The sequence below is a fragment of the Crotalus tigris genome, unplaced genomic scaffold (assembly GCF_016545835.1).
Source record: "Crotalus tigris isolate CLP2741 ecotype Arizona unplaced genomic scaffold, ASM1654583v1 scf7180000017568.12009008, whole genome shotgun sequence".
Lineage (NCBI taxonomy): Eukaryota > Metazoa > Chordata > Lepidosauria > Squamata > Viperidae > Crotalus > Crotalus tigris.
Window position 1 is genome coordinate 8942877 of NW_024096478.1, and position 19280 is coordinate 8962156.

Here is a 19280-nt window from a genome sequence, read left to right on the forward strand (position 1 = left end):
TAATTCTCCCAAATTAAATGGCCTTTGGATGTCTTTCATCCCTTATCAATCAAATTCCAATATGTTTGGGAAAATATTGAAAAAAGTAGACACAAAACAAGTAAATTCTTGTTATTTTTAAAAAAGTAAATAATAAATAAACCACTTACTTGCTCTTCAAAATTCATGTTTTCCAGAAACTTGTGGTTCATAGTTTCAGAAAATTTGTTGATGGCTCTCAGAAATACTCTAAAGAAAAACAAGATGAAAAACTAAAGCCATTAATTTTTGAATTTTATCCCATTAGCTGGCATCAAAGCAGAACTAAACACTGTTAATTTTTTATTTATTTATATAAATTATATGGAGGGCCACCCAATTTGGAAATACGGTCTCTGGAAGGCTTACATTGTATTAAAAATTCAAGTGCTTTGTATTTTCCAAAGCACCTGAAGGCAGGACAAGAAGCAACGGGTGGAAACTAATCAAGGAGAGAAGCAACCTAGAACTAAGGAGAAACTTCCTGACAGTGAGAACAATTAATCAGTGGAACAGCCTGCCTCCAGAAGCAGTAAATGCTCCAACACTGAAAGTTTTTAAGAGACTGGACAGCCATTTGTCCGAAATGGTGTAGGCTTTCCTGTCTGAGCAGGGGTTTGGACTAGATGACCTCCAATGTCCCTTCCAACTTTACTACTACTACTAAAAAGATAAAAAAACAAAATAATGGAAACAAAGCAGACAAAAACACACAATACTATACGGCACAAGTGAGGTCGAGGCCAAGCTACATATTTCACTTCTGAAACCTATGCCCAGAGACTGGCCAATTTTTCAAGGCATTATAAGAGACAACAGGGTTACTCCCATTCAAATCTAATAGAGTTATGCTATGCCAAAGGGCACAGTATATAACAATGAGTTAGCATATGAATTGCTCTCAACAGTGCATAATAAATGGTACATTCTATACAAGGACATATTTCTTTCAATTTCTGATTTGAAATATATTCTAATTAGTTCTCACCACTGCAAATTGTAAGTCTTTTGGTGTGCTGCTGAACCGCAGTTTGTTTGTGTGAATATAGCCTAATAAATCTTTCACATTCAATATGTTTCCCATGACATAGTTCTACGCTTACTTTTAAAGGACTAAGGGCTTTTTTAAATTGATCAGCCAGCCAAACAGAAATATTAACTTCTTTAATTATTTAGACTGAGTCTCAGCTCATTAGAATTAGCCTCCTACGTAGTGTCTAGCAATATGAAAACCCACGGCTATTAAATTATATTTACTTGGCAATTATTTTCTATTAGCTATATAGGATATAATTTGAATTAATAAAACCACTGTTGGTAAAGTAACCCAACCAGTGAGTATCACTATCTCCTGTAATTAAACAGAAAGGCAAATAAGAATAAGAACCAGGGGCAACTTTTCCTAATGCTTGTTTTTCTTGACTTTAAAGCAATGCAATGTTATATTTAGTTTATCCCTAGACTGTAATAGTTCTCAATAATCAGATAAAAACAATAGAATCATGATAAAAAAGGTCATATGGAAACAAGCCAACTATCTCAAAAGAAGAAGCTAGGTAACCCACTAGATAAGGCAGAAATGAGAAAGAAACACAACCAGTATGTGACTATTATTTCTGTATACAGGGCTTGCATTTGAAATACAGCAATTGCTAGAAGTCTCTGGTTAAGGCTTTTTAACCTTTCTTCAGGAAGAATTATCAGGAGTTCTTAGATTCTTGTGAAGTTGTCCACTTGGTTATAATTGTGCCTAGTTGGTGAAGGTGGAATCAATACTGAAGTCTTTACCAGTTGACCCATAAAAGCAAAAGTTAGCAGATCTCTATTCAGCCAGTTGCTGTTTAATTTTGAAAATTTGAACCCATTTTTATGAGATAACAAAAAATGGAAGATTTTTTTTTGCCTTTTTAATCTTTATTATGACATTTTGAACAAATAGCATAATTTACACATGCTAGTCCCTTTCCAAAAAGAAACTGAAGAAAAAAACTATTCCAATGCACAACACTATTCTAAGAGAAGAGAGAAGAAGAGACAAAGAGAGAAGTATGTATGCATGTGTATTTGTGTATTTGTGCTAGGATACTTTCAGAGTTTAAATCTGCATTGGCCAATGTTCATCATATAGCAAACCTAAAATAAAAATATAAATAGGTGTTATATTTTTTTAAAATTAAATGCCCTATATACCGTATTTTCCGGTGTATAAGACGACTCGGCGTATAAGACAACCCCCGACTTCGGAGACGATTTGCATGCTTTAGAAAGTCGTCTTATATGCCAGAAAATACGGTAGATAAATAAAATAATTAGTACAATGTAGAAAGTGTTATTTCCTTTTTCATTTAGAATGTAAGAGAGTTGTTGCTAAATTGCTAAACTAGTAGAGATCTCTTTTCTTTTTCTGGAAAAAAGGTGTCAACTTCTGACAGTTGTAGTTTTAATAACAGGAAATCAAGTCACGAATACTGCAAGATAGAATAGAGCCTTAATTTGTCCACCAACATTAAATATGAACATGCACAAAATGTCTCATGCATGAACTTGGTCAGATTCGTCATTGGGGTGATGGAATGATTTGATTTGAACAGATTTTCTTGATAGAGTAAAATGCTTCCTTCTGAAACACAGAACATAGAATAATAGGATTGGACGAGTTCTTGGAGATCTTGTAATCCAAGCCCTATATCATTCCAGACAAACGGCTGTCCAATCTTTTCTTGAAAACTTTCATTGGTAGATCACCCACAACATATGGAGGTAAGCCTTTTCACTGATTGATTGTTTTCACTGCCAGAAAATTTCTTCTTAGTTCTAGGCTGGATCTCTCCTTAATAAATTTCCACCCATTACTTCTTGTCCTTCTCCAGGTGCTTTGAAGAGTAGATTAATCCCCTCTCCTCTGTGACAGCCCTCAAGTCTTGGAAGGCTGTTATCATGTCACTCCTAGTCCTTCTCTTTCTTAAACCAGACATACCTCATTCTCTCAATCATTCATCATACAGTTTAGCCTCTGGACCTCTTATCATCTTTCTTGCTCTTCTCTGTGCTCAATATCTTTTTTGTATCATAATGACCAGAAACGAATGCAGTATTCAAAGTGTGGCCTCACCAGTGCAATATAAATTGGGAATAGTATATCATGTCATCTTGATATATCTCTCTGTCAATGTAGCTTAGGACTATATTGGTTGTTTTGGCAGTGCAGCACATATGTCAGTGATTGTTCACTAGGACACCTAGATCCATCCCACAGTTACTGCTGTTGAGAGAGTTACTGCCTATTCTATACCTGTGCATTTGGTTTTTCTTACCTATACGTAGGATCTTACATTTCTCAACAAGGGATTGTATTTTGTTGAATAAGGCCCAGTGTTCAAGTCTGTTCACATCCTTCTGATTCTTGAGTTTGTCTTCTAAAGTGTTAGTGATTTCGCCCAGTTTGGTGTCATCTGCAAATTTGATAACTTCCCTCTTTCTATCCCCATGTCTAGGTCATTTATGATGATGTTGAAGAGTACTGGCCTAAGACAGAACTTTGATCTACTCCACTGCAAGTGTCCCTCCATGCAGATATAGTTTCATGGAGAACTACCCACTGAGTGCAATTGGACAGCCGGTTGTCAGTTCATCTAGTGGAGGTATTGTCTATTCCACATTCTTCTATCTTACTAAGAAGTAAACTTCAAATTGTATAACTATTACAAAGTAAATAGATACTCATTTAAATATTGGTGCTGAAATAATTGCACACTGAAATCCTGCTATCCTGGCCCTGCAATGATTTGCTTCTTTTCATCCTATCTTCATATGTTGCTCACTTATATTTTTTTCAAAAATATAAACTATTTATTGGTTAAGCTTTTAGTATATTCTTTAAGCATCTCCTCATTCACCAGCAAAAACCCAAACATTTCAGATATGCTCAATCCAAAAAAAAGTCTTTCCATTTTTTGAGATGTACTACCCAGCCAAACTATTGAATTTTCCAAAAATCACTTTAATTCAGTTTTTACTTTAAGGTATCATGGAGATTTATGTAAATAATATTTAAAAGAAAAAATGTTTTAAAGAAAAAACTTTGAAAGGAAATTGTAAACTTTCCAAGATAATAAAATGTTACAAGATCAATTCAAAATAAATTACTTCCTACATTTCCAAACAGTGTGAAGATGGCCAGATGTCCTTACCTTTAATAATTATATACAAAGATTTTTAGTAGGGATGTCTAGTTTCAAGTAAATCCTCTCATTGAAACAACTATTGGAAATGAGATAATTCTGTTTTTTAATTTAACCATTCTTAGTATATTCTTTTAATAAACACTGTGCATAAAATAATGCTCTTTTTATGGGGGAAAAGCATTCAGAATAGAAAGATGTATTTCAAGGAAATTCCCAGCCATATCTTGCCCAATGAGAAATATAGGATATCTTGACTTGCTCAGTATAGTGATATAGCAGATCAATAGAGAAAATGATTTATCGGCAGCAAAAAGTGCTGAGAAAAGGTAAAAATTATGAGAATCACTAAATATCTGACTCCTATATTCAAGTGTATAGAGTGAGATTTGCTAAAGAGGATAGCAAGGTTAGTAGTACAAATCCTACTTTCCATGCATTCAGTCACTTACATAAGTGTACGTGGTGGCGCATTAGTTAGAATGTAATATTGCAGGCTGACTCTGCTCACTGTCAGGAGTTTGATCCTGACAAACTCAAGGTTGACTCAGCCTCCCATCCTTCCAAAGTCGGTAAAATGAGAGCCCAGATTGTTGGGGGTAATATGCTGAGAGGGCTGTAAAGCACTATGAACTGGTATAAGTCTAAATGCTATTGCTACATTGCCAGTCACCCTGGAAAGAACCTCTTCTGAACAAGTACTAGATTATGATAAAATTCAGAAAGTATGTATGATCATCACCGCTACCATTGCTTACAAGTCAGAATTTTGTTAGACACCTGCAAAGAAAACAGGTTAATATTAGGAAATATTGAGTCAAGGAGATTGGTCTCCTCTTTCTAGTACTGCTGTGATGAAATGTTAATATTCAAATTCACCCTGAAAGGTTTCCAATGCAACCTTAGCTTTTATAAAATGTATTGAATTGATGTCATACAAATATTATGCATGTTTCACAAATTTATTCAGCTGAGATTTGGGTTTGGTGGCCTGATTGACGGATTCATTTTATGCTTAGGTTCATTACTCTAGGCAGAGATACGATGATAAAGTGCCACATATTAGCATGGCTTGGCTAGCAATCTAGGTGTCCTTTGAAGTAACAAAATGAGAAACAGAATCCAAATCGATTTAATTTAGTTGAAATGCCTACCTAAAGTGAAAAATGAAATGGAAAATAGAAGAGAAATACTTCAATTCCTTCTTCCCTAGTTCTGAAAGCCTACTGTAAAAACTTGCTTGCTTGCTTGTTTTAATCTATCTATCTATCTATCTATCTATCTATCTATCTATCTATCTATCTATCATCTATCTATCTATCCATCCATCATCTATCTATCTATCTATCTATCTATCTATCTATCTATCTATCTATCTATCTATCTATCTATTATTTAGTATGTTGCCCATCTCCCCATAAGGAGTGATTCTGGGCAACTTATTATTGATTGGTAATAATTCAATGAACATCTCATATTAAACAATTTTATGCACCAGGCTTTTTGCAATCCACCATCTCACCTCAAGACTCTGTACCCCTGGAAAACATACCATATTTTCTAATATGCAATATTTGTAGTTTTTGCTAAGAACATTTTTTCTCTTTTCATGACCCAGTAATCTCTTGCATCGGGGAGGAGTCGGGGCAACTGAATGGAACTTGAACATTTACTGGCAGATACCCTTCCTGACACCTATCTGGAGTTGGCAGCAGACAATTACTCATTGCGCCCAGAGAGAGAAATATGTGCCACTACCTAGGATCAAACTCCTGAAGTTGAAACTCAAATACTTTGGCCACCTAATGAGAAGGAAGGACTCACTGGAGAAGGGCCTAATGCTGGGAAAGATTGAGGGCAATAGAAGAAGGGGACAACAGAGAATGAGGTGGCTGGATGGAGTCACTGAAGCAGTAGGTGTGAGCTTAAATGGACTCCAGAAGATGGTGGAGGACAGGAAGACCTGGAGGAATGTTGTCCATGGGGTCGCGATGAGTCGGACACGACTTCGCAATTAACAACAACAACAAGGATCAAACTCACAGCCTACAGATTGTGAGGTGAGAGCTCCAACTGCTCAGTTTCTGTTAAGAACAATACAGTTATAATATTCAATAGTATATATCAGTACTTCTATATTGTGCTGCACTGCAAATATACAGTATCAGTGCTTCTGATATTTAATATCAGAAAATATTTAATATTATGAACACTATGTTTATTATAGCTTTGAAAGTTTTATTCAGTGGCTAATGCTAGATATATCAGTACTGACAATTTCTGGTCGTAATTCTTATGGCGTGCTATTTAAGATTTTCTAAACAAAACAAAACATAACAAACAAAAACTCTATAGAAACTAGGCATTTTCTTGTTCATGGATAGGATGAAAAACATCTTGAAGCTAATAAATATCTCTAAGATTATCTCTTCTGTCTTCACATAGATTAATTCATATTTTATGTTTGATCTTTATATTTCATATTATTTTTGAATATGTTGTTTTTCTTCTCTAATGGTCTTCAAATAGTGGAGCAATTATTTTGTTTTTCATCTATTACCCATTTTCTATAGCATTCTGCATAAAATGGGAAATATTTGTTCTGAACTCAGAATGGACTATCCTTCAGTTGAAACATTCCATCAATACAATTCAACATTGGCTGGATTATGTCAAAACAAAACTCACTGGGCCCAGTGTTTTTGTTCCAATTTCAGTCTGAACTTGCACTTTTTGTTTCAAATTTGTAACAACTGGAAAGTATTTTCCAATTAGAATGTAAGCTAAACTGTTCATTTGACTTCCCAGGAGTGACTACAATTTCCAGAATTTCCAGATACTATGTTTACTAAGAATTAGAATTCCAGTAGCTAAAGTACTATGAGACTAGACTAGATTCCAGTTAAAACCTCAGTTCTGCACTCCTTTACTTAGAAACAAAAAAATCCTGTTGATCTGATTTTTTTTTAAAAAATGCTAGTTAACAAAACATTAAATTGCAGTGCAAATGTGTCTATCATCTCTCTCTCTCTCTCTCTCTCTCTCTCTCTCTCTCACATAGATAAGAGAGATGGCGATACATAAGTAAGCATCATATAATTCAGTAAGATTTATTTTCAGAAAATGAATTTTATTTATTTACTTGTATCCCACCTTTATTATTTTTACAAATAACTCAAGGTGAACAACATATACAACACATCTTTCTTCTCTTATTTTCCCCCTCACAACAACCTTCAACCTGTGGGCTGAGAAACAATGATTGGCCCAAGGTCATCCAGCTGGCTTTCATGGTTAAGGCAGCAATGGAACCCACAGTGTCCTGGTTTCTAGCCTGGTACCTTAGTCACTAAGCCAAATTGGCCCGGAATTATGGGATGAAGTCTTATATTATAGTAGCTGAACTTTTAATCCTCTTTCCTCCAATTTTGGAACAGTGCACGTTAAAAGCAGTGGAGTAGCATTCCTTCTCTGCCCCCCCACAACCACCAACCAAAAAACCCCCACTAAAATTTCCTCTGGACACTCAAAACTACATTCTTGATACTTCAAATTCTGCCCTTGCTTTCTAACATGCAGAACCACAAATAACACCTCTAACCAGAGCATTACACATTCCTTTTGAGATGGAAAACAGAATCAATTATGTATCGGTGTGTATCAGATGACAAACCCTTTCTCTGAATTGCCGTATTTGTCATTCTCCATTGCATTTTACTCCCTCCTCCAAAATATGAGAGCGCATTTCTTTTTTTCCTTTGGGCAAAGAATCCACTGTGATAAGAGCAAAAAGGATTACAAGCTGTTGCAAACACTTTTTCCTTTCATCCTTCCCAGGCTTTGTTCAGATTTGGTAAATGCGAGAGGATCCGGCCTTTACAACTGAGTCTGCTATGGAGAACATAGCGGATGAGATAAAGTAAGTGCTGAGCTTGCAGTGCTGATTTTAATTTTTCACCTTGCTGCCCAGAGGCAGCAAAAGAGAGACTGGCCACAGGAGAGTGCATTGTGCAAAGGAAGGCAATAAGCTTGCTACCTTAAAGCAACTGCTGAAATAATACAAGAGAGTTTTAGAGTGAATCAGCAAATTCTCCCTCAAAGTCAGAGCATAATATGTTTAACTGTTTTCTTCCTGAAATTGCATTCTTCAAAAATGCAGACCTCCCTCAGGAATAAAATGAGAACAATATTTAATTCAAAACCAAAACTGAATAGACATTCTAGGTTGATCACCTCTGTCAAAACTTTCTAATGCAGACTGGTAGAGTTTATAGGCAAGATCCTATTTTGAGAATTGCAACTTTTGATTTGTGAAGCATTCGCCTTATAGGGTTTGTTAATTTGGGGATCATTTACATTCAGTCATGTGTGACTGTCTCATGCTCAACAGTGCACTGGCAGGTTCAATTGTATATGTCAACCAATTCCAGTAGCTTTAGGTGGATTACAAAGAACATAATAAGAATTAAATACCATAAAGAACAAGAGCAAACATACAATTTCAGACTTATTTCCTGAACTGCTGTAATATCCAATTGCTTGTAAGGATAATGAAGTATCTGTTCACAATATCAAATAAATATCACTGAAATTTCTTTCTAAATGATCAATTACTTAGGCTCTCCTGCTCTTCACTAGCCATATTGTCACTCAGAAAGTTACCCATATCAATTCCCTCTATGAAACTGAATGTCTATACTTAAGACAAAGCCTATGAGAATAAGAAAGGGAACTCATGAAAGAAACAGGTGAGTTGGTGGCAATTAAGTTTTTCACCACTTTTGCTTCACAATGACAATCTTCTTGGAACTGTTGTAAAATGTCATGGCAAAAGTTATTTTGGACAGCATATGAATCTATTCCATTCCATTCCATTCCATTATGATGGAAAAGTTCACCATCATGGAAACTCTGTCAGAGCTCTTTCAAGTTACATTCTGGCTTGGACAATCTCCAACTGAGACCATCTGCCATGCTTTACTTCTCCTTGGTACTAACTATTGACAAACTCATGTTGTGAATCCAGATAGCTTAACAGAAGCACCTGCTTAGACAAATTGTATAAATAGTATGTACTAGATGAGAAACTGTTTGATCCAAAAAAAAAAAAAATAAGTAATACTTCAGCATGTATCTTCCCAGAAATATACAGTACAACTGGCAAAAAAAAAAAAAAAAGCTCAGCTAGAAATAATTCTTGGCTATATAAACGGGCACATTGAGCATACTGTACTCAGAACTTCATTTACTGACAAACAGAAACTAGTGGTTTATAAATTTAAATAGCATTTGTGGGACCTCTTTAGGAAAAATAAATGATTTAAAGCTTATTTTGAGTGAACAGATGCAAATCTATAGAGAAATAATATATTTGGGTTTTTTAAATTTTGTTTTTGTTCCTGAATGAAACATTGACAACTAATTTTTTTTACTTTAAGTATATTTTTGAAACTACATCATTCCTTTTTGAGTTCAAAGAATTGATCATAAATATACTTTGATTCTGAAATAAAGGTATATAATATATCACCTTCAAGGTATTCAGTTTGTTATGTTTGCTTTATATTTATATATTGCCAGGAACACTTATGGTTATATTTTAAAAAAATACTTATTTTTGAACAATCACTTTTATGTTAACCAAAACATTCTCCTCACAATAAAGATAAAAGAATGTTCTCTCATCATAAAATGCACTTCTATAAACTTTCATTTCAGTTTTATATATTACAAGTATAATAATTTACAAATAATTTGCTCTATATTTCATAAAGCATGTGGGATTGATTAATTTTGTATTCTACTTGCTTAAATAAATTGTTCTATAAATTACTAATATTGTCCATTTCCTGAGAATAAATGTTAATTATTGATAAATAAAAGATAGTAAATAAAAATATATTGACTAATAGATTAAAAAAATGCAAAAATTACATATCTTTTTTTTGCCCTATAGAATTGGGAAGCAATAAATATCTTGCAACAACCACTTTTTAAAATGCACCAAGAAAAAAAAAGATTAAGAGCTGTTTGAAAACCATTAAAAGCTAGGGAGAATCAAAAGTATAAAGCATGAAGTTAAGAAAATAGCAATAACACTTACACTTGTACACTGCCACATTGTGCTTTACAGTACAATCTGGCTCTTTTACAATGTCAGCCTATTGCCCCCAACTATTTAGGTCTCATTTTACTGACCTTGGAAGGACAGAAGTCTGAGTTACTTGAGCCCCGTCAGGATTGAACTCCAGCCTATGGGCAAAGTTTGCCTGCAATACTGTATTATAATCACTCTGCCACCAAGGCTCAATTCTGAAACAATTTCTGCCATGGAAACAATATGCTTTATTACCACCAATATCTCCTTTGATGGGAGAAGACAGAAACGATGCTGTTGATGGTTAGAGTCAGAATGAATATTGATATTGATATGGTGATAACTTTTAACTGCATCTAAAGATCTTTGAATAATCTTCTAGATCAGTGATGGCAAACCTTTTAGAGTGCCCAAACTGCAACCCAAAACCCACTTATGTATCGGGTGCCAGGTGGGCGTGGCCCATGGGTGGGTGTGGCTGTGGTGGTAACGGCAGACTGGGTAGGACTAAACAGTTCAATCAATCAATTCCAACTTTGCGAGATCTTTTTTTTTCCCATGAAAAGATGAAATTGATTGATTGAAAAAAAATTTGCACACGGTGGCAGAGGCCTAAAGCAAAAAGGTTTTATAAAACCCAACTGAAGGCCTAGGACTGGGGCGATAGCATGTGTGCCCATAGAGAGGGCTCTGTGTGCCACCTGTGGCACGTGTGCCATAGGTTTGCCACCATGGTTCTAGATAGAAGGTCCATGCCGAGCATCCTGTCTTTTCAACTATCATGATTAAAGCCAATGGCTGAGAATTAACAATGTGCAAATATTTAATTAGGGATGGGATGGCTTTTGCTAAGACCATTTCTGTTGAAATAATTCAACCTAGTCTAATAGAGGAGCCAAATAGATTGCGTCCTACTGAGCTGAGACTAAATAAAAAAACTGGGGAGGCACACCCAGAGGGAGGCGTGGCTAAAGTTATGACTTAGTCTCATCTGAGCAGGAAGGCTGAGATTACCCACCGGTGGATTCTACATTCATCCTGCTGGAGAATTCTGCTTTCTCCTTTTGGTGCCATGGATTAATTTTTTATTTTATTTTTACTGAATTCCTGGCCAGTATTTCACTCTTGAATTTCTTTGGCCTATATTTTCTATTTAACATGGAAGAAAACAATAGCAAAGACTGCTTTTGTTTCTGTTGCTTTCCTTCCTGAACCTTAAAATAAACTTCTGAGCTGGCAACCTTTATCAGTTTAGCTGTTCTGATGTCATCAAAGGTATGGAAAATGCTAACATTTATGGCATAAGTTCCTTGTCTAGCATTGCTACACCTAGTGTCTATTGATCCAGAGTCATAACATGAAAACAGCCAAAAAAGCTGTTTATGGCAGCTTTTCTGCAATTATTTACTGTGATTTTTGCATGAGCTTTGAGAAGGGGGACTAATAAATATTTGCCTAGTTTACAAATCTTGCAGCAATAATATTTTACAGATCACAGGATATACTGCTTAGCATCCATAGCTAAGCAAATATAATTCTTCTTAAACTGTCATAAACACAGTAAACAAGAATGAGGAAGAAAATTTTTGTTGTAGCTGCTATTCAAGACTGAACATCTCAGCTCCCCTGACACAAGGAACCTTAAGACATGAACTGTTCTTCTCAAGTTCCTAATATCTGAGATGATATATTTGCCAGATATATCACCACTGTTTGCTTAAGATAAATAGAAAGCAGGAATTCTAATGACAGGGATGGTGGATGAACTGCCATATACAAGATGTTAAAGAGATACTGTAGGAATGGACAAAGTCCTTCAGTGCTACCTTGTTCAGATGGAACTACAAATTAAATGGGAACAAAGCAGCTGAGCAATCCAGCTATATGACTATGGGAGGGGGTAGGTTTCATATATTTACTTTGTAAAGATAGCTGTACAATAGCACAAGAATTAATGTTATTCAGAGATAATGAAAGTTGATCCACTTTGAATTCTACAGAAACAATACACTAAGTTAGAAGAATAAATTGCTTCACAGACAGGAGATGGGAGGATCATATTTTTAAATGAGTTAAGCACTGTATGAAAATAGAAAAACAACATAGCATGAAAAATATTGGCAAGAACATTTCTTCTTAATGTTGGGGTTACATGAAAGACCACTTTCCCAGCTATTTATTAACTGTATTCTGGTTTAAAAATGAATTGTATTCACTTTTAATTCTATATCTCTTTTTTTTTTCTTTTGATATTCTGGACATGAGTATTATTGCTTGAATGGTTAAAACAGTAAGCTCAAACATGAGAAGGAAGTATCAGCAAATTTGGGAGAAGGTGCAGGAGTAAATACAATACTAGGTCAGCATATTTTTACAAAATATAAAATACCTGCTGTATTATTAGCTGACTAAATGTTGTGAAAGAGGTAAGAAAATATGAGAAAGCTAGAATTCTGAACAGAAAATGTTCTGCAGTCCAATTTTTCTACTTGCTTAACATTTTATTACTGTTGCATTTTGTATGTGGCTTTAGAAGAACTGTGTTTTTAAACGTAAAATACAGTTTATTTTTATATCTGAAAAAGACCAATGCAGTATTATGCTCAAATTATCCTTTGCTTCCAGATGTATAAACAATGCAGGAAATTACAATAATTTGTTTCTCATTATCCAATGTCTTACTAAGGTAAATAAACATAAATACTAAAAGAAGCCCAGAGGTCACGTGGTAACCCTATTATGTTTTTGTGAAACATACTTATAAATTGCACCAAAAGCTAGCAGAGCTTATAAAATTGGTAAAATTTATATATAAAAGAATTCCAATTATCAGAGCAAGAAAATGCTCCTTTAGAAAATGTAGAGTTTTTAGAAATGTGCTCTGCTAGAAAATGTCTGCTGCTTTAAGGGGTATATCATACTGCTTTTCTTTATAAAAAAAATACTGTACTGAAATATTTAGTACTAAAATCCAGGGGCTTTGCTGATGCATTAGTTGGGAAAAAAACAGCTTTCCAATTGTAAGGTGGTAAAAGTAAAGTAGTAGCTATATTAAGATAAGAAAAGTACTAAAGGAAAAGCCAGTTGAAATCCATTTTTTTTCTTTCAGATTAGAATAAAGGCTGTTATGATGCCAAAGCTGCAGTGTACATAGCTCAGTTAATAGTTAAAAATGGAGTATGGTAAGTATCCAGAAGATAAGTTATGGATATTTTCTCAGACATTCAATCAGGTTTTTACTTGTTATAAGTGATTCTAAGGTCGCAATCTTTACTGAGAATAATTCTTATTGATCTTAGAGGAATTTATTTTGAAATTTTGAAATGGGTGTTAAGGCACTGCTAATTAGATTAGCTTTTGTTAAAGTGCAATCAAAGTTCAGGATTCTTGTGCAGAGAAACTATTATTGTTCCTCATTTTTTGAGAATATAAAACTGGCAAATCTTGCTTAACAAAATCAAAGCAAAATTAAGTTTGATATGGAGGGTGTTACATTTGGAAAAATGTTGCAGATCAAATTGTACCTCTTTCCTAGGTGTTTAAATACTTAAGAAGCGCAAAAGTGTTCAAATAATAAATTAAATAATAATGTAAAAGACAAATACTGGGGGAAAAATTCTGCTGTGGTAGTGCCAAGAGTTAGCACCAGTGCTGAACAACCTTCACTGGAATAGCAAAGGACATGATGTGATGATATAAGCCAAAACCTCTGAGATTTACTAAATTAAGACACTAGGGCATGCATATATATATATATGCCTACTGTATATTGAAATGACCCACCCCTCCCCTCATAAAAGGAGGAAGGGAATTAGGACATAAAGCATCATCTCCCATATGAATTTGTAACACAAGACATTCCCGAAGGAGCAAAAAGCAAGCTAAGATCAATGTATTGTCATTGTTCTGTAGAATTAAAAATACTGTACCTATGAATAATGCAGATGCTGACATGTTTGAGATAATGTGCAGAGTAATTGAGAAGTGAGATTTGTGAAGTGATAAGGTATCACAGAGACATTGACTTGATTAACAGTCTGCACAAATTGTCATAATCATGTAAGAGAAATGTCTTCCCAGAAATCTCTCTATTATACTTTTCTTCTAAATCAAGTGGCTAATAATTGGTTTGTAAGGGATTTCTCAAACAAAATTAGTGGGGAATTGATTTGTGAATAAAAGTTACTGAATTACTGAGATTCTGGATAGGGTGCAGCCATAGAAATAGATAAAGTTTACACATGTCAATTAATCAATTAATCCGAAGACGCATTAACAATCTTATTGATTTAAATTCAAAATGTAAGCAATAAGAGTGCAAACCCCAACCACAAGAGATAATTTTCCAACTTCTAAGTTACAGCTCCAATGATTGCAACCAAACTTTATGAAATATTCTCTTGAGAGGAGGTTTTACTATATTAATCTCATTTTAAGATTATATTAATTTCATCTTATTCAAAGCAAATTGTCAATGGTTTACTAGAATAGCATATTCAAGCTCTTATAAATAATATTACATAATTGAGCCTGTTCAAATAACTAATACACATTCATAAACATCATATAAAACAAGGTTATTGGTGAAGGAGACACTGTGACTTATTTCCACCAAATATAGAACTTTAAAAGTAGTAATAGCACATCAATTAAATAAGGCCAGATAATAATTATTTGATTTCAATAAACTGTCATAAACATTCTGATTAAAGTAAGGTCATTTACCTAAATCAGATTTTTGGATTGTTTTAAAACTCAGATTATTCTATAACATAATATTGTTTTGTGGGGAAAAAGGTCAAAATTATAGTTCTGACCAGACAATCACCTAGAAAGTCCTGTTCCTCAACCTTGTTTTCCTTCACAGGGGGAACTGCAGAAAAGATGTTAAGAAAAGAAATGATCCTACAGAACTTCAAGTTATGCAGGTTTTTGGAGATAATATCTAAAGATTAACAGTATAGTATCGAAACAGTTGATATTATAAAGCAATATAGTTGTCAGATGTTGAATTAGTTGCAGATTCCAAATGCACTTAAGCAATCAAAAATTTACAAGCAAATTTACAAACAAAGCGCATTGTAAAAATCTAAACAGAAGGTCATTAGCAAGAAAGATACAATTGGCTGAAGTTTTTGTTGAAAAACAGTTTCCCTAGATGCAGCAGCCACCTGTTGCCTATTTCTGGACCAAAAAAAGGTCTGAAACAGCTCTGGAAAGTTTGTAAATAATGGTATCATCCAGAAAGTCTGGAACAGAATAGAATTGAACTGAACTCTTGTTCTAGAACAGAGATGTCAAACATGGTCAGTATTTAGAGATGTAATTCTATTCTATTCTATTCTAACTATGAAATGTCTATATATTTCTTGAAGTGATTTATTTCTTTGTTTTAAATGAAACTATACATAAATCTTTCCTCAAGAAACAACTTTTGATTTCATCTCTCTGTACAGTGTAAACAGGATGGGAAAATATCCAACAAGCAAGTAGCCTGGTTAATCTTCAAACTCACTTATCCACACTTCAGGTTGAAGAAGATGAAATCATTCATTAAACTGAGACAAGTGACTGTCTTAAACACTATCCCAAAGTGGCTCTCAATGTCAGACCAGATATGAGCAATTTTATCAACAATTTTCTGCAAACACATCACAGGGGATAGTAAAACAACAACACATCTCATAAAGATTTGTCAACCTCTTCACAATTTGAAAACATTTATTAGATCACACTGTACTGATTCAATTGTGATAGGAAAGAACAATCAAAGACAAGGCATTGCAAATTAATAACATATAATTTTGCTAAGATCTTCAAAAATCCAAGCAGTTCTTGTGATAGGAGGATCTATTCAGGTCAGGTAAAGGCTATACATTAACATGTGTGCAATATATATTGAAATTAATAAATGATTGACATAGCAGAATGATATTTTGAATGGCTGCCAATGGGAAAGTTTCAGGTAAATGTTGAAGTTTCCTGAATATGTAGCTTCTAGGAAACTAACAACTCAGGAAGATTATTACCAGCTTGAAGAAACAGGGCAATACATCAGCATAATCTTAGTACCTTCTCCATATTCTTTACTAGATTAATATACTCAGATTTTGAAACTACCTAATCTATTCCCATCATAAGATAATAATTTTAAGAATGATCATTGCAGCATCACTGTCTGCTTATCAAATCTTATGTATTTTGCACAGATTCCAAGTGAACAGCATAGGATCAAACAGTAAGTTGCTCAGCACATATCAATGCACATTTGGAAAGAAGAGATGAATAATGGTTCATAAATGAATCACAGAGTTGAAAGGGATTCTCTGATGTTCAGGCCTAACTTCTTGTTCATGGAACTATCCATGACACTTAGCTATGAAATATCTTGACTTGAACACATTAAATGAGATCATCATGGCCTTTGCTGATTATATTCATATAAAATTGTTCTGTTAGGAATCTTCTCCATAACCTTGAACCAGAATATGGTTTCCTGTAACTTAAGCTTGGAAACTATACTTCTATTTATATAGTCTAAGATTACATTAGCTTTTTTTAGCAGCAGTGTCAATGCATTGATTCATATTGTGATCAACAATGTTAGGTGTTACTACTAGATCAGATATCTCTAATTCTTAAGGGAAGAACTTCATATTTGTCTCTATTAAATTTAATTCTGCTATTTTCTGTCCACTTCTTTAATCCAACCTAAAATTGTTTCCAATTTTAATTCTGTCTTCTATAATATGACATGATTGCACTGCCTTTTAATGGTGTAAAGCACCTAGAATTAGTGAGACATGGTAGTGAGGCATTTTTTAAAATTTATGTAAATAACTAAATATGTCCATTTGGAATCTTTTGTCATTTTATTAGCATTCTTATCGCCACTTACCAAGTCCTTTATAAAAGTGTTCAATATGTAATAAAACTCTACAGCATTTCAGATGAAAATTTGTTCAGTTTGATATTGGACCAGTTACAGGAATTATCTGACTACTCTTTTAAAGCCAGCCATGTTATGTACAGTCAAATAATGCTTTGGTGGTATCAGGATATACCTAATGCATTGCCATGATTTAAGAGGGCAATTTGGAAATAAACCTCCGTTAGGTTATCAATGACAGACACTCGCAGATACAGAACTTTTTATTATACATATTAGAAAACTACAACTTTACAATACTTTTCAACAAAATTTCCATTCAAATTGAGGCACTTCTCATAATGTCTTACAAGATTCGAAATTCCTTCTGCAAAAAAATCTCCTGCCTGGGAAGGAAGCCACCCTGTAACAGCATTGTGAAGCGCATTGTTTATCGCTGACTAGAGATGGATGGCCACTTCTTGCTTTATCATGCACATCAGTTCGTCCATCTTTAAACATGTGACACCATTGATGTACGACATCTTTACTCATCATATTTGGTCCATAAACATTACACAGTTTGAAATGAATTGCAGCTGCCGAAAGTGTTTTCACAAACAGGAATCGTATTACTGCATGCACTTCACATTTGGCAGGATTTTCTATGGCAATTTTCAATTGATCTAGCGGACGAGTCAACTGCAACACAAACTTCTCCTTCCACTTCTCACTACCTACTGATCTACTGTGCATAGCGCCATAGGATGGGCATCACTATCCCTGCCTATTTCTTGCTCAAATGGAGATTTATTTCCAAATGGCCCTCGTATTATGAAAATTCTATGATCAAAGAAAAAAATGTGATTACTCAGAATGATATTTTATGATACAATCTAGACATCTTCCCATGCATTCATATGAAGAACCCCTCAACAGTAGTCACCAAGTCCTCTTTTTCTGAAAATGAGGAAACATTGACATAATCCAATCATCTGATGCTTCATTCTTTAGCATATTTTAGCATATATATTTTTAATGCAATGGATATAAGTTCAGATCACTAGCGATTCCTTTCAGTATCCTATAATGCACTGGATCAGATATATGAAATCATTCCAGGTCAGAAGATATTCCCATATTTTTTTTCAGACTCAGTCTAACACCCAGGTACGTGCTAGGGGTCCAGAAACCAAAGCTTTCCATCTGTCATTTTTGTAACTAGTTTTGCACTTGCTATTTCTTCTTTTCTAGTCCTGTCTCTTTCATAGACTAGAAAGCCTCCAGTTTATATAGCTTACTTCAGTCAACGGATGTTGTAGAATTACATTTCTGAATGATTTTTCTGTAAAAGTTCTGTAAGAATTATATTGCTGAATGATCAACAGATGCATCTTGAATACAAAGAGAATTTTATGTTCCATGGTGAAAATGACTGCAATTAGTTATATAAGGACTGATTAAATACAATTATTATTGTTCTTTGTGCCAAGTACTTCTTGAAACAGTTTATCACCGGAAGATTTGCTCAAAAATTTGCTATAAAGTTTCTGTGAATCATTATACAATGATCATGGAGGAGCACAAACTTATCTCCACATAAAAATGGGTACTTTCCAACAGTATTTGAAATCAGAAGACAACTAAACACAGAAAATAATAAATCAATTGTTCCCAACCATTTTTTTCCCAAAGTAAACCAGAATCTTTCAAGACTCAGTTAATATAATATAATGAATTTGAAGAAAGTTTTCCCCACAATTAAAGAATAAATAAATTCATTTTGGAGCTCTTCCACTTTGTGAGGACTTTTTGTTGTACAAACTCTTATGATATTGAAAAATATCAACAACATGACCAGTCTTTTTTTGTCATAGAATACACCAGAATGGAGTTCTGGCACCTTTTTCCGATGGATTCTCCAAGTTTTAAAAGTAATTTTTGAAAATTTGATGTTTAGTCCACGTGGACTTGAATTGCCCTGTTGAGCGTAGCAGGTCAGGGCAAAATCATTAAAATGGTGCATGCAGACTGCTTGTGTTTCGATGCATGCATACTTCGTCTGCATTGGTTGTGATGGCGCTGCTCAGCTTGTGCCACTGCTCAGCTTGTGATT

General features: G+C 34.3%; 1 protein-coding gene and 1 long non-coding RNA gene across 2 annotated transcripts in view; one reads left to right on the top strand and one right to left on the bottom strand.

The window, feature by feature from the left end:
* DOCK2 (dedicator of cytokinesis 2) overlaps positions 1 to 19280 on the bottom strand; it is a 308188-nt gene that overhangs the window by 70152 nt on the left and 218756 nt on the right. Inside the window, exon 30 of the mRNA XM_039353200.1 lies at positions 150 to 228. Within this exon, the coding sequence (XP_039209134.1) occupies positions 150 to 228 (79 nt within the window). The remainder of the gene's footprint in view (positions 1 to 149; positions 229 to 19280) is intronic.
* LOC120312481 lies at positions 13413 to 15961 on the top strand. Its single transcript, XR_005557907.1, has 3 exons — positions 13413 to 13478; positions 15164 to 15224; positions 15753 to 15961. It is a non-coding gene; the product is annotated as an uncharacterized LOC120312481 (long non-coding RNA).